Source organism: Pectinophora gossypiella, chromosome 27, assembly GCF_024362695.1.
Source record: "Pectinophora gossypiella chromosome 27, ilPecGoss1.1, whole genome shotgun sequence".
In the NCBI taxonomy this organism is placed as follows: Eukaryota; Metazoa; Arthropoda; class Insecta; order Lepidoptera; family Gelechiidae; genus Pectinophora; species Pectinophora gossypiella.
The window spans coordinates 2,503,974-2,519,731 of record NC_065430.1 but is presented as its reverse complement, the minus strand read 5'-3'; the positions used below and the strand labels follow the sequence as shown (position 1 = coordinate 2,519,731).

Here is a 15,758-nt window from a genome sequence, read left to right as displayed (position 1 = left end):
GTAAAATTCATGACTTTTTTTTACCTTTGCTGGGTGTGCTCTTGGCCCCAGACTTGCCTGAAGGCATTGACGAGGCCTAAGATGGAGCGAGCTCGCCCAGAAGGTGCCTGTTCACTCTGGCCTTGAAAACACCCGGGTTATATGCATTCAGAAATACAGAAGACGGTCTCTGCCGTCCTTAGCAGTGTGCATAATGAAGGATGATGCGATACGCTTCTTCTTTTTATGTTTTTTGAATTATTTTCAATTCTATACTTTTGCCGATCGTCGTGGAGATCTTTGGGGGAGGCCTATGCCCAGCAGTGGGCATCGTACGGCTGATGATGATGATGATACTTTTGCGGGAAAATTCCACTTGACATCAACTCGGAATCATGGTCTGAATTTCCCCTTAAAGTTTTCGTTACGATGTCACTAACACCCTGTATACAAGGAGTTATCGCATCAGATCATGTCGAGTAACTACATTTGTTTATCCACAACAAAGTACTGATGGTCTGGTCTACCGAGACCGCACTGAAGCCCCACTGCAGGATCTGCACGACAATTATATCGAGGGTTTCCACCGACAGACTGTTTTTTTGACGTCACTAATAGAACTGCTACAGTTGGAATTAACTACTTGGCCGGACAAATAGGAAGCGCTGAGGCTTTCACCCGGTACAAAATTTAAGAAAACTCCCTCGAGGATGCTCAGTTCGGCGCGAACCTCGGCTCAGGGCGTCGTCTGGGTGGGTATTTGAATCAATTACAAAGAATTATTCGACCATTTAATCAGCTCCAAATCAAGCGCCAAGCACGTATCGGTGCTGGGCGGGCTTTCCCTTCTTTAACGTAGCTTACTCTGTGGTGCGGTTATGAGACTATAGCATGCTGCACCGTTGTTCAAACAGCCATTGCTTTCACAACATCCTCTGTTCAGAACAGCTTCCACTACGCATACTACGTAGTTCAGTCGACAGCACCTAACTAGTTAACGAGCTAGTTCCGCCCACGTGCAACAGATGGCGCCACCGTTCAATAATGCAGTCCTGAAACGCGCTATCGAAGTTTGCACAGCGCGACGTATATATACAACTTCCAACATAACATTAGGGGATCGTTGATCCCTAGTCATACTCCCAGTTTGTGGCTAGCGGGGTACTGCTCCCTTCGGTAACACGAAAACATCCTTTGGCGACAGCACACCCTTGCCTCCAAACTAGTCACAGCACTTTACACCCTTCTCCATATAACCGATCACATCGTTCATCACTTCATCAGTCCCCGCGTGTGAGCCCCCCGGCTCACACCAGCTCCAGCACCTTGATGGTCCCCTGGCTGTTGGCGGCCAGCAGCACCTGCTGGTCGTGCGCGCGGCGCCAGCACACGGCCGACACGAAGTCCGACGGCTCGTCGTCGCGGCGCTCGCGCTCCAGGAACCCTGCACCACACCACGCGACGTTGTCAGTCATTATTTAGAAGATATTCATGCATGGAATTTACTATCTGGGAACTCATATTAGGCAGCCAAATAACTGTGTGGCGGACCAGCTAGTTCCGCCCACATGCAACAGATGGCGCCACCATTTAATAACGCAATCTTAGAACGCGCTATCGAAGTTTGCCGCAGATGGCATTAAATACTTGGCCGGACAAATGGGGAGCGCTGAAGGCTCATCTTACTTTCGGATCAGCCTGTATAACCAAATTAGGGATTACAAAGTGCGTCCCCATCGGGATTCGAACCCGGGACCTCCGGATCGTGAGCCCAACGCTCAAACCACTGGACCGCAGAGCCCCCCCGTAAGCAGCGCGGCCTCACCCCTGACGGCGTCGAAGCGGTACGCGAGCAGCGGCCGCGACAGCCCGCTGTAGTACACGTAAAGCGCGTTGTTCTCCGAGCCGCACGCGATGTACTTGCCGTCCGTCGCCAGGCCCACGAAGTTCTTCTCGTTCGCGTGACCGGTGAACGATCTAAGAACGACATAACATAATATATATGTAGAATCCCGCGTGTAATCCCGAAGGAGGCAGAGATGAAAAGTTTACAGAGTGTTAGTGAGATCATAACGCATGCTGAGGGGGATGATTCAGAGTTAATTTGAGTTAATATCAAGTGGGATTTTCCGTCGCAAAAGTATGGAACTCAAAACAATTGAAAAAAAAAAACACAAAATTTTATCAATTTTCCGACTGGAAATTCCACTTGATATCAATTCAGACTCCGTGGTCTAGTGGTTAGAGCGTTAGGCTCACGATCTGGAGGTCCGGGTTCGATTCCCAATGGGGACATTGTCGAAATCACTTTGTGAGACTGTCCTTTGTTTGGTAAGGACTTTTCAGGCTTGAATCACCTCATTGTCCGAAAAAGTAAGATGATTCCGTGCTTCGGAGGGCACGTTAAGCCGTCGGTCCCGGCTATTAGCCGTAAAAACACCTCCACCAACCCGCAGTGGAGCAGCGTGGTGGAGTATGCTCCATACCCCCTCCGGTTGATTGAGGGGAGGCAGTTTATGTATTATGTTATGTATCAATTCAGAATCACGTTATGAACCATCCCCGTCAGTATTTAATGTCCCAACCAAACTAGGATTCACAAAGTGATTGTTGTGATATGTCCCCACTGGGATTCGAACCCGGGACCTCCGGATCGTGAGCACAACGCTCGACCACTGGACCACGGTGGCCGTTGGTCTGATGGTAACAATGACGTCCTGGTTTTACCTGAGGCACCTGGAGGAGTCCACCCGCCACAGCTTGAGGTGCGAGTCCGTGGAAGCCGACACCAACGACCGCGCGTCCAGGAACTGGTAACACACAGATTAAAATTATTGCAGCTAAATTATTTTTGATATTTAATTTATCGAGGAGCTCGGTGGCGCAGCGGTAAACGCACTCGGTCTGCGATTGTTGAACTTAAGTAACTTTCGCAAAGGCCGGTCACAGGATGGGTGACCACAAAAAAAAAGATTTCATCTCGAGCTCCTTCGTGCTTCGGAAGGCACGTTAAGCCGTTGGTCCCCGCTGCATTAGCAGTCGTTAATAACTGTTAGGTATGTGGGTAGATTTAAATCGATAATTAATAATAATAATAATAAAAAGTTTATTTCGGACTTATAAAAAAAAAAACATCCATATTTGTATAATTATGTGTCAGTGGCTGCGTCCACATACATCAATCATCACATCAATCCGCACTGGGCCCTGGTACTTGGTGTATGGTAGTAAGTACTTGGGGTATGGTACCAAGTACTTGGGGTATGGTAGTAAGTACTTGGGGTATGGTAGTAAGTACTTGGGGTATGGTAGTAAGTACTTGGGGTATGGTAGTAAGTACTTGGGGTATGGTAGTAAGTACTTGGGGTATGGTAGTAAGTACTTGGGGTATGGTAGTAAGTACTTGGGGTATGGTAGTAAGTACTTGGGGTATGGTAGTAAGTACTTGGGGTATGGTAGTAAGTACTTGGGGTATGGTACCAAGCACTTGGGGTATGGTAGTAAGTACTTGGGGTATGGTAGTAAGTACTTGGGGTATGGTAGTAAGTACTTGGGGTATGGTGGTAAGTACATGGGGTATGGTAGTAGTTACTTGGGGTATGGTAGTAAGTACTTGGGGTATGGTAGTAAATACTTGGGGTATGGTAGTAAGTACTTGGGGTATGGTAGTAAGTACTTGGGGTATGGTAGTAAGTACTTGGGGTATGGTAGTAAGTACTTGGGGTATGGTAGTAAGTACTTGGGGTATGGTAGTAAGTACTTGGGGTATGGTAGTAAGTACTTGGGGTATGGTAGTAAGTACTTGGGGTATGGAAGTAAGTACTTGGGGTATGGTAGTAAGTACTTGGGGTATGGTAGTAAGTACTTGGGGTATGGTAGTAAGTACTTGGGGTATGGTAGTAAGTACTTGGGGTATGGTAGTAAGTACTTGGGGTATGGTAGTAAGTACTTGGGGTATGGTACCAAGTACTTGGGGTATGGTAGTAAGTACTTGGGGTATGGTAGTAAGTACTTGGGGTATGGTAGTAAGTACTTGGGGTATGGTAGTAAGTACTTGGGGTATGGTAGTAAGTACTTGGGGTATGGTAGTAAGTACTTGGGGTATGGTAGTAAGTACTTGGGGTATGGTAGTAAGTACTTGGGGTATGGTAGTAAGTACTTGGGGTATGGTAGTAAGTACTTGGGGTATGGTAGTAAGTACTTGGGGTATGGTAGTAAGTACTTGGGGTATGGTAGTAAGTACTTGGGGTATGGTACCAAGTACTTGGGGTATGGTAGTAAGTACTTGGGGTATGGTAGTAAGTACTTGGGGTATGGTAGTAAGTACTTGGGGTATGGTAGTAAGTACTTGGGGTATGGTAGTAAGTACTTGGGGTTTGGTACCAAGTACTTGGGGTATGGTAGTAAGTACTTGGGGTATGGTAGTAAGTACTTGGGGTATGGTAGTAAGTACTTGGGGTATGGTAGTAAGTACTTGGGGTATGGTAGTAAGTACTTGGGGTATGGTAGTAAGTACTTGGGGTTTGGAACCAAGTACTTGGGGTATGGTACCAAGTACTTGGGGTATGGTAGTAAGTACTTGGGGTATGGTAGTAAGTACTTGGGGTATGGTAGTAAGTACTTGGGGTATGGTAGTAAGTACTTGGGGTATGGTAGTAAATACTTGGGGTATGGTAGTAAGTACTTGGGGTATGGTAGTAAGTACTTGGGGTATGGTAGTAAGTACTTGGGGTATGGTAGTAAGTACTTGGGGTATGGTAGTAAGTACTTGGGGTATGGTAGTAAGTACTTGGGGTATGGTAGTAAGTACTTGGGGTATGGTAGTAAGTACTTGGGGTATGGTACCAAGTACTTGGGGTATGGTAGTAAGTACTTGGGGTATGGTAGTAAGTACTTGGGGTTTGGTACCAAGTACTTGGGGTATGGTAGTAAGTACTTGGGGTATGGTAGTAAGTACTTGGGGTATGGTAGTAAGTACTTGGGGTTTGGTACCAAGTACTTGGGGTATGGTAGTAAGTACTTGGGGTTTGGTACCAAGTACTTGGGGTATGGTAGTAAGTACTTGGGGTATGGTAGTAAGTACTTGGGGTATGGTAGTAAGTACTTGGGGTATGGTAGTAAGTACTTGGGGTATGGTAGTAAGTACTTGTGGTATGGTAGTAAGTACTTGGGGTATGGTAGTAAGTACTTGGGGTATGGTAGTAAGTACTTGGGGTATGGTAGTAAGTACTTGGGGTATGGTAGTAAGTACTTGGGGTATGGTAGTAAGTACTTGGGGTATGGTAGTAAGTACTTGGGGTATGGTAGTAAGTACTTGGGGTATGGTAGTAAGTACTTGGGGTATGGTAGTAAGTACTTGGGGTATGGTAGTAAGTACTTGGGGTATGGTGGTAAGTACATGGGGTATGGTAGTAGTTACTTGGGGTATGGTAGTAAGTACTTGGGGTATGGTAGTAAGTACTTGGGGTATGGTAGTAAGTACTTGGGGTATGGTAGTAAGTACTTGGGGTATGGTAGTAAGTACTTGGGGTATGGTAGTAAGTACTTGGGGTATGGTAGTAAGTACTTGGGGTATGGTAGTAAGTACTTGGGGTATGGTAGTAAGTACTTGGGGTTTGGTACCAAGTACTTGGGGTATGGTAGTAAGTACTTGGGGTATGGTAGTAAGTACTTGGGGTATGGTAGTAAGTACTTGGGGTATGGTAGTAAGTACTTGGGGTATGGTAGTAAGTACTTGGGGTTTGGAACCAAGTACTTGGGGTATGGTACCAAGTACTTGGGGTATGGTAGTAAGTACTTGGGGTATGGTAGTAAGTACTTGGGGTATGGTAGTAAGTACTTGGGGTATGGTAGTAAGTACTTGGGGTATGGTAGTAAGTACTTGGGGTATGGTAGTAAGTACTTGGGGTATGGTACCAAGTACTTGGGGTATGGTAGTAAGTACTTGGGGTATGGTAGTAAGTACTTGGGGTATGGTAGTAAGTACTTGGGGTATGGTAGTAAGTACTTGGGGTATGGTAGTAAGTACTTGGGGTATGGTAGTAAGTACTTGGGGTATGGTAGTAAGTACTTGGGGTATGGTAGTAAGTACTTGGGGTATGGTAGTAAGTACTTGGGGTATGGTAGTAAGTACTTGGGGTATGGTAGTAAGTACTTGGGGTATGGTAGTAAGTACTTGGGGTATGGTACAAAGTACTTGGGGTATGGTAGTAAGTACTTGGGGTATGGTAGTAAGTACTTGGGGTATGGTAGTAAGTACTTGGGGTATGGTAGTAAGTACTTGGGGTATGGTAGTAAGTACTTGGGGTTTGGTACCAAGTACTTGGGGTATGGTAGTAAGTACTTGGGGTATGGTAGTAAGTACTTGGGGTATGGTAGTAAGTACTTGGGGTATGGTAGTAAGTACTTGGGGTATGGTAGTAAGTACTTGGGGTTTGGAACCAAGTACTTGACTTGGGGTATGGTACCAAGTACTTGGGGTATGGTAGTAAGTACTTGGGGTATGGTAGTAAGTACTTGGGGTATGGTAGTAAGTACTTGGGGTATGGTAGTAAGTACTTGGGGTATGGTAGTAAATACTTGGGGTATGGTAGTAAGTACTTGGGGTATGGTAGTAAGTACTTGGGGTATGGTAGTAAGTACTTGGGGTATGGTAGTAAGTACTTGGGGTATGGTAGTAAGTACTTGGGGTATGGTAGTAAGTACTTGGGGTATGGTAGTAAGTACTTGGGGTATGGTAGTAAGTACTTGGGGTATGGTACCAAGTACTTGGGGTATGGTAGTAAGTACTTGGGGTATGGTAGTAAGTACTTGGGGTTTGGTACCAAGTACTTGGGGTATGGTAGTAAGTACTTGGGGTATGGTAGTAAGTACTTGGGGTATGGTAGTAAGTACTTGGGGTATGGTAGTAAGTACTTGGGGTATGGTAGTAAGTACTTGGGGTATGGTAGTAAGTACTTGGGGTATGGTAGTAAGTACTTGGGGTATGGTAGTAAGTACTTGGGGTATGGTAGTAAGTACTTGGGGTATGGTAGTAAGTACTTGGGGTATGGTAGTAAGTACTTGGGGTATGGTAGTAAGTACTTGGGGTATGGTAGTAAGTACTTGGGGTATGGTTGTAAGTACATGGGGTATGGTAGTACTTACTTGGGGTATGGTAGTAAGTACTTGGGGTATGGTAGTAAGTACTTGGGGTATGGTAGTAAGTACTTGGGGTATGGTAGTAAGTACTTGGGGTATGGTAGTAAGTACTTGGGGTATGGTAGTAAGTACTTGGGGTATGGTAGTAAGTACTTGGGGTATGGTAGTAAGTACTTGGGGTATGGTAGTAAGTACTTGGGGTTTGGTACCAAGTACTTGGGGTATGGTAGTAAGTACTTGGGGTAGTAAGTACTTGGGGTATGGTAGTAAGTACTTGGGGTATGGTGGTAAGTACATGGGGTATGGTAGTAGTTACTTGGGGTATGGTAGTAAGTACTTGGGGTATGGTAGTAAGTACTTGGGGTATGGTAGTAAGTACTTGGGGTATGGTAGTAAGTACTTGGGGTATGGTAGTAAGTACTTGGGGTATGGTAGTAAGTACTTGGGGTTTGGTACCAAGTACTTGGGGTATGGTAGTAAGTACTTGGGGTATGGTAGTAAGTACTTGGGGTATGGTAGTAAGTACTTGGGGTATGGTAGTAAGTACTTGGGGTATGGTAGTAAGTACTTGGGGTTTGGAACCAAGTACTTGGGGTATGGTACCAAGTACTTGGGGTATGGTAGTAAGTACTTGGGGTATGGTAGTAAGTACTTGGGGTATGGTAGTAAGTACTTGGGGTATGGTAGTAAGTACTTGGGGTATGGTAGTAAGTACTTGGGGTATGGTAGTAAGTACTTGGGGTATGGTACCAAGTACTTGGGGTATGGTAGTAAGTACTTGGGGTATGGTAGTAAGTACTTGGGGTATGGTAGTAAGTACTTGGGGTATGGTAGTAAGTACTTGGGGTATGGTAGTAAGTACTTGGGGTATGGTAGTAAGTACTTGGGGTATGGTAGTAAGTACTTGGGGTATGGTAGTAAGTACTTGGGGTATGGTAGTAAGTACTTGGGGTATGGTAGTAAGTACTTGGGGTATGGTAGTAAGTACTTGGGGTATGGTAGTAAGTACTTGGGGTATGGTACAAAGTACTTGGGGTATGGTAGTAAGTACTTGGGGTATGGTAGTAAGTACTTGGGGTATGGTAGTAAGTACTTGGGGTATGGTAGTAAGTACTTGGGGTATGGTAGTAAGTACTTGGGGTTTGGTACCAAGTACTTGGGGTATGGTAGTAAGTACTTGGGGTATGGTAGTAAGTACTTGGGGTATGGTAGTAAGTACTTGGGGTATGGTAGTAAGTACTTGGGGTATGGTAGTAAGTACTTGGGGTTTGGAACCAAGTACTTGACTTGGGGTATGGTACCAAGTACTTGGGGTATGGTAGTAAGTACTTGGGGTATGGTAGTAAGTACTTGGGGTATGGTAGTAAGTACTTGGGGTATGGTAGTAAGTACTTGGGGTATGGTAGTAAATACTTGGGGTATGGTAGTAAGTACTTGGGGTATGGTAGTAAGTACTTGGGGTATGGTAGTAAGTACTTGGGGTATGGTAGTAAGTACTTGGGGTATGGTAGTAAGTACTTGGGGTATGGTAGTAAGTACTTGGGGTATGGTAGTAAGTACTTGGGGTATGGTAGTAAGTACTTGGGGTATGGTACCAAGTACTTGGGGTATGGTAGTAAGTACTTGGGGTATGGTAGTAAGTACTTGGGGTTTGGTACCAAGTACTTGGGGTATGGTAGTAAGTACTTGGGGTATGGTAGTAAGTACTTGGGGTATGGTAGTAAGTACTTGGGGTATGGTAGTAAGTACTTGGGGTATGGTAGTAAGTACTTGGGGTATGGTAGTAAGTACTTGGGGTATGGTAGTAAGTACTTGGGGTATGGTAGTAAGTACTTGGGGTATGGTAGTAAGTACTTGGGGTATGGTAGTAAGTACTTGGGGTATGGTAGTAAGTACTTGGGGTATGGTAGTAAGTACTTGGGGTATGGTAGTAAGTACTTGGGGTATGGTAGTAAGTACTTGGGGTATGGTGGTAAGTACATGGGGTATGGTAGTAGTTACTTGGGGTATGGTAGTAAGTACTTGGGGTATGGTAGTAAGTACTTGGGGTATGGTAGTAAGTACTTGGGGTATGGTAGTAAGTACTTGGGGTATGGTAGTAAGTACTTGGGGTATGGTAGTAAGTACTTGGGGTATGGTAGTAAGTACTTGGGGTATGGTAGTAAGTACTTGGGGTATGGTAGTAAGTACTTGGGGTTTGGTACCAAGTACTTGGGGTATGGTAGTAAGTACTTGGGGTATGGTAGTAAGTACTTGGGGTATGGTAGTAAGTACTTGGGGTATGGTAGTAAGTACTTGGGGTATGGTAGTAAGTACTTGGGGTTTGGAACCAAGTACTTGGGGTATGGTACCAAGTACTTGGGGTATGGTAGTAAGTACTTGGGGTATGGTAGTAAGTACTTGGGGTATGGTAGTAAGTACTTGGGGTATGGTAGTAAGTACTTGGGGTATGGTAGTAAGTACTTGGGGTATGGTAGTAAGTACTTGGGGTATGGTACCAAGTACTTGGGGTATGGTAGTAAGTACTTGGGGTATGGTAGTAAGTACTTGGGGTATGGTAGTAAGTACTTGGGGTATGGTAGTAAGTACTTGGGGTATGGTAGTAAGTACTTGGGGTATGGTAGTAAGTACTTGGGGTATGGTAGTAAGTACTTGGGGTATGGTAGTAAGTACTTGGGGTATGGTACCAAGTACTTGGGGTATGGTAGTAAGTACTTGGGGTATGGTAGTAAGTACTTGGGGTATGGTAGTAAGTACTTGGGGTATGGTAGTAAGTACTTGGGGTATGGTAGTAAGTACTTGGGGTTTGGTACCAAGTACTTGGGGTATGGTAGTAAGTACTTGGGGTATGGTAGTAAGTACTTGGGGTATGGTAGTAAGTACTTGGGGTATGGTAGTAAGTACTTGGGGTATGGTAGTAAGTACTTGGGGTTTGGAACCAAGTACTTGGGGTATGGTACCAAGTACTTGGGGTATGGTAGTAAGTACTTGGGGTATGGTAGTAAGTACTTGGGGTATGGTAGTAAGTACTTGGGGTATGGTAGTAAGTACTTGGGGTATGGTAGTAAATACTTGGGGTATGGTAGTAAGTACTTGGGGTATGGTAGTAAGTACTTGGGGTATGGTAGTAAGTACTTGGGGTATGGTAGTAAGTACTTGGGGTATGGTAGTAAGTACTTGGGGTATGGTAGTAAGTACTTGGGGTATGGTAGTAAGTACTTGGGGTATGGTAGTAAGTACTTGGGGTATGGTACAAAGTACTTGGGGTATGGTAGTAAGTACTTGGGGTATGGTAGTAAGTACTTGGGGTTTGGTACCAAGTACTTGGGGTATGGTAGTAAGTACTTGGGGTATGGTAGTAAGTACTTGGGGTATGGTAGTAAGTACTTGGGGTATGGTAGTAAGTACTTGGGGTTTGGTACCAAGTACTTGGGGTATGGTAGTAAGTACTTGGGGTTTGGTACCAAGTACTTGGGGTATGGTAGTAAGTACTTGGGGTATGGTAGTAAGTACTTGGGGTATGGTAGTAAGTACTTGGGGTATGGTAGTAAGTACTTGGGGTATGGTAGTAAGTACTTGGGGTATGGTAGTAAGTACTTGGGGTATGGTAGTAAGTACTTGGGGTATGGTAGTAAGTACTTGGGGTATGGTAGTAAGTACTTGGGGTATGGTAGTAAGTACTTGGGGTATGGTGGTAAGTACATGGGGTATGGTAGTAAGTACATGGGGTATGGTAGTAGTTACTTGGGGTATGGTAGTAAGTACTTGGGGTATGGTAGTAAGTACTTGGGGTATGGTAGTAAGTACTTGGGGTATGGTAGTAAGTACTTGGGGTATGGTAGTAAGTACTTGGGGTATGGTAGTAAGTACTTGGGGTATGGTAGTAAGTACTTGGGGTATGGTAGTAAGTACTTGGGGTATGGTAGTAAGTACTTGGGGTTTGGTACCAAGTACTTGGGGTATGGTAGTAAGTACTTGGGGTATGGTAGTAAGTACTTGGGGTATGGTAGTAAGTACTTGGGGTATGGTAGTAAGTACTTGGGGTATGGTAGTACGTACTTGGGGTTTGGAACCAAGTACTTGGGGTATGGTACCAAGTACTTGGGGTATGGTAGTAAGTACTTGGGGTATGGTAGTAAGTACTTGGGGTATGGTAGTAAGTACTTGGGGTATGGTAGTAAGTACTTGGGGTATGGTAGTAAGTACTTGGGGTATGGTAGTAAGTACTTGGGGTATGGTAGTAAGTACTTGGGGTATGGTAGTAAGTACTTGGGGTATGGTAGTAAGTACTTGGGGTATGGTAGTAAGTACTTGGGGTATGGTACCAAGTACTTGGGGTATGGTAGTAAGTACTTGGGGTATGGTAGTAAGTACTTGGGGTATGGTAGTAAGTACTTGGGGTATGGTAGTAAGTGCTTGGGGTATGGTAGTAAGTACTTGGGGTTTGGTACCAAGTACTTGGGGTATGGTAGTAAGTACTTGGGGTATGGTAGTAAGTACTTGGGGTATGGTAGTAAGTACTTGGGGTATGGTAGTAAGTACTTGGGGTTTGGAACCAAGTACTTGGGGTATGGTACCAAGTACTTGGGGTATGGTAGTAAGTACTTGGGGTATGGTAGTAAGTACTTGGGGTATGGTAGTAAGTACTTGGGGTATGGTAGTAAGTACTTGGGGTATGGTAGTAAGTACTTGGGGTATGGTAGTAAATACTTGGGGTATGGTAGTAAGTACTTGGGGTATGGTAGTAAGTACTTGGGGTATGGTAGTAAGTACTTGGGGTATGGTAGTAAGTACTTGGGGTATGGTAGTAAGTACTTGGGGTATGGTAGTAAGTACTTGGGGTATGGTAGTAAGTACTTGGGGTTTGGTACCAAGTACTTGGGGTATGGTAGTAAGTACTTGGGGTATGGTAGTAAGTACTTGGGGTATGGTAGTAAGTACTTGGGGTATGGTAGTAAGTACTTGGGGTTTGGTAGTAAGTACTTGGGGTATGGTAGTAAGTACTTGGGGTTTGGTAGTAAGTACTTGGGGTATGGTAGTAAGTACTTGGGGTATGGTAGTAAGTACTTGGGGTATGGTAGTAAGTACTTGGGGTATGGTGGTAAGTACTTGGGGTATGGTAGTAAGTACTTGGGGTATGGTGGTAAGTACATGGGGTATGGTAGTAAGTACTTGGGGTATGGTAGTAAGTACTTGGGGTATGGTAGTAAGTACTTGGGGTATGGTAGTAAGTACTTGGGGTATGGTAGTAAGTACTTGGGGTATGGTAGTAAGTACTTGGGGTATGGTAGTAAGTACTTGGGGTATGGTAGTAAGTACTTGGGGTATGGTTGTAAGTACTTGGGGTATGGTAGTAAGTACTTGGGGTATGGTAGTAAGTACTTGGGGTATGGTAGTAAATACTTGGGGTATGGTAGTAAGTACTTGGGGTATGGTAGTAAGTACTTGGGGTATGGTAGTAAGTACTTGGGGTATGGTAGTAAGTACTTGGGGTATGGTAGTAAGTACTTGGGGTATGGTAGTAAGTACTTGGGGTATGGTAGTAAGTACTTGGGGTTTGGTACCAAGTACTTGGGGTATGGTAGTAAGTACTTGGGGTATGGTAGTAAGTACTTGGGGTATGGTAGTAAGTACTTGGGGTATGGTAGTAAGTACTTGGGGTATGGTAGTAAGTACTTGGGGTTTGGTAGTAAGTACTTGGGGTATGGTAGTAAGTACTTGGGGTTTGGTAGTAAGTACTTGGGGTATGGTAGTAAGTACTTGGGGTATGGTAGTAAGTACTTGGGGTATGGTAGTAAGTACTTGGGGTATGGTGGTAAGTACTTGGGGTATGGTAGTAAGTACTTGGGGTATGGTGGTAAGTACATGGGGTATGGTAGTAAGTACTTGGGGTATGGTAGTAAATACTTGGGGTATGGTAGTAAGTACTTGGGGTATGGTAGTAAGTACTTGGGGTATGGTAGTAAGTACTTGGGGTATGGTAGTAAGTACTTGGGGTATGGTAGTAAGTACTTGGGGTATGGTAGTTAGTACTTGGGGTTTGGTACCAAGTACTTGGGGTATGGTAGTAAGTACTTGGGGTTTGGTACCAAGTACTTGGGGTATGGTAGTAAGTACTTGGGGTATGGTAGTAAGTACTTGGGGTATGGTAGTAAGTACTTGGGGTATGGTAGTAAGTACTTGGGGTATGGTAGTAAGTACTTGGGGTATGGTAGTAAGTACTTGGGGTATGGTAGTAAGTACTTGGGGTATGGTAGTAAGTACTTGGGGTATGGTAGTAAGTACTTGGGGTATGGTAGTAAGTACTTGGGGTATGGTAGTAAGTACTTGGGGTTTGGTACCAAGTACTTGGGGTATGGTAGTAAGTACTTGGGGTTTGGTACCAAGTACTTGGGGTATGGTAGTAAGTACTTGGGGTATGGTAGTAAGTACTTGGGGTATGGTAGTAAGTACTTGGGGTTTGGTAGTAAGTACTTGGGGTATGGTAGTAAGTACTTGGGGTATGGTAGTAAGTACTTGGGGTATGGTAGTAAGTACTTGGGGTATGGTAGTAAGTACTTGGGGTATGGGAGTAAGTACTTGGGGTATGGTAGTAAGTACTTGGGGTATGGTAGTAAGTACTTGGGGTATGGTGGTAAGTACATGGGGTATGGTAGTAGTTACTTGGGGTATGGTAGTAAGTACTTGGGGTATGGTAGTAAATACTTGGGGTATGGTAGTAAGTACTTGGGGTATGGTAGTAAGTACTTGGGGTATGGTAGTAAGTACTTGGGGTATTGTAGTAAGTACTTGGGGTATGGTACCAAGTACTTGGGGTATGGTACCAAGTACTTGGGGTATGGTAGTAAGTACTTGGGGTATGGTAGTAAGTACTTGGGGTATGGTAGTAAGTACTTGGGGTATGGTAGTAAGTACTTGGGGTATGGTAGTAAGTACTTGGGGTATGGTAGTAAGTACTTGGGGTATGGTAGTAAGTACTTGGGGTATGGTACCAAGTACTTGGGATGTGATACCGAGTACTTAGGGTTTAGCCAAGCATAGATAATTAAGTCGATTGAACAAATGATTTGAGGTTTCGTTAGCTTTGTACCTGCACGTAGGAGACAGCCTTCCGATGGTCGCGGAACACCGCCAGCGGGGCCCGCGGCGCCCGCAGGTCGTAGTAGTGCACGCAGTGGTCCGCCGACCCGAACGCCAGGTGGCACGACGACCTGACGGGGTAGGCAGGCATTGTACTTTGCATCTCCACACATTCATTTTATCACAACATAAACTACGTCCCACTGCTGGGCACAGGCCTTTTCTCAATCAACCGGAAGGGGTTTGGAGCGTATTCCACCACGCTGTTCCACTGCGGAAGGTGGAGGTGTGCGGCACTTTAGGCTAGTAGCCCGGCGGTCAGCCAGGCAGTCGCTTCTGTATAAAACCCGGACCTGTCAAATCTTCAGGTTAGGTAAGCGGACCCTGTGAGTAATTGGGGGGGAGTAGTGGCGGCGGTTTGATTGGAAGCGACGGTGTGCTGGTGAGCTTTGGAAATTTTTGTTACTACCGTACTCCCCCCTCCTACGCCACTCTAGCCGTGAGTTTAAGCTGCATGTACGTAGTTGTACTCACTTGGGGTTGAACCTTACGCAGCAGACGTTGAACTTGGCCTCGAGCGTGGCGACGGAGCGCTCCGCGTTGAGCGCCCACAGCTTGACGCGCGCGTCGTCGGAGCCCGACGCCAGCAGCCGCACGTCGCAGCGGTTGAAGTGCACCGACCAGCAGCGCTTGTCGTGCTCCTGGAGGGCGCGCGTGCGGGTGGCCGTGTGCGCGTCCCACACCGACACCTGGCCGCGGGGACACGTACAGTAGACGCTTGTATACAGGGCAGCAGTCACTTGTATACAAGGCAGTAGTCACGTGTATACAAGTCAATAATCGGTTGTATAGAAATCACTGTAGTCATTAAGTTTACGCGGTTATTATCATAATTAAAACACATCACATCACATCCCGTGATCATGGCACTTGCAACAGTGTCGAAATATCGGGAGTCTCATATCCCTACTTTAAAACGCGGTAAGAACCCGTTATTATGTGTTTTAATCACTGTAGTCAGTTGTACACAAATTACAATCGTTACGTTGTATATAAAACAGTAGTCACTCGTATACAAGGCAGCAGTCATTTGTATACACGGCAGTAGTCAGTTGCATAAGAGTCAGTAGTCACTTATATACAAGTCAATAATCGGTTGTATAGAAATCACTGTGGTTAGTTGTACACAAACAACAATAGTTAGTTGTATACAAAACAGTAGTCACTTGTATACAAGGCAGTAGTCAGATGTATACAGGGCTGTAGTCATTTGTATAACGAGTCATAGTGGCCAGTTGTATACGTACGGTGCCCTCGTAGTCGGAGGAGGCGAGCACGTGCTTGTGGTACGCGTTCCAGGACACGCACGATATCTTGTGCGAGCACGCCATCTCCGCGCACGGGTAGTGCACGTCCACCGCGTCGCCCACCACCGCCTTGAACTCGAACACCTGGCACGGGGGGGGTCATAATAAGACTACAGGCCTTGCTGGGCTAGCATGCGCAACAATACATTTTGTGTCAACGAAACAGCGTCCGTGGTCTAGTGGTTAGAGCGT

At 45.4% G+C, this 15,758-nt stretch overlaps 1 protein-coding gene across 1 annotated transcript in view; it reads right to left on the bottom strand.

The window, feature by feature from the left end:
• Positions 1-205: 205 nt before the first annotated feature.
• The window catches only part of LOC126379034 (E3 ubiquitin-protein ligase COP1-like), a 31,226-nt gene continuing 15,673 nt past the window's right edge, over positions 206-15,758 (bottom strand). The window contains exons 10-15 of the mRNA XM_050027622.1: positions 15,507-15,650; positions 14,734-14,948; positions 14,210-14,330; positions 2,707-2,789; positions 1,805-1,956; positions 206-1,423 (exon numbers count right to left, since the gene is read on the bottom strand). Of these exons, the coding sequence (XP_049883579.1) occupies positions 1,287-1,423; positions 1,805-1,956; positions 2,707-2,789; positions 14,210-14,330; positions 14,734-14,948; positions 15,507-15,650 (852 nt within the window). The 3' untranslated portion in view covers positions 206-1,286. The remainder of the gene's footprint in view (positions 1,424-1,804; positions 1,957-2,706; positions 2,790-14,209; positions 14,331-14,733; positions 14,949-15,506; positions 15,651-15,758) is intronic.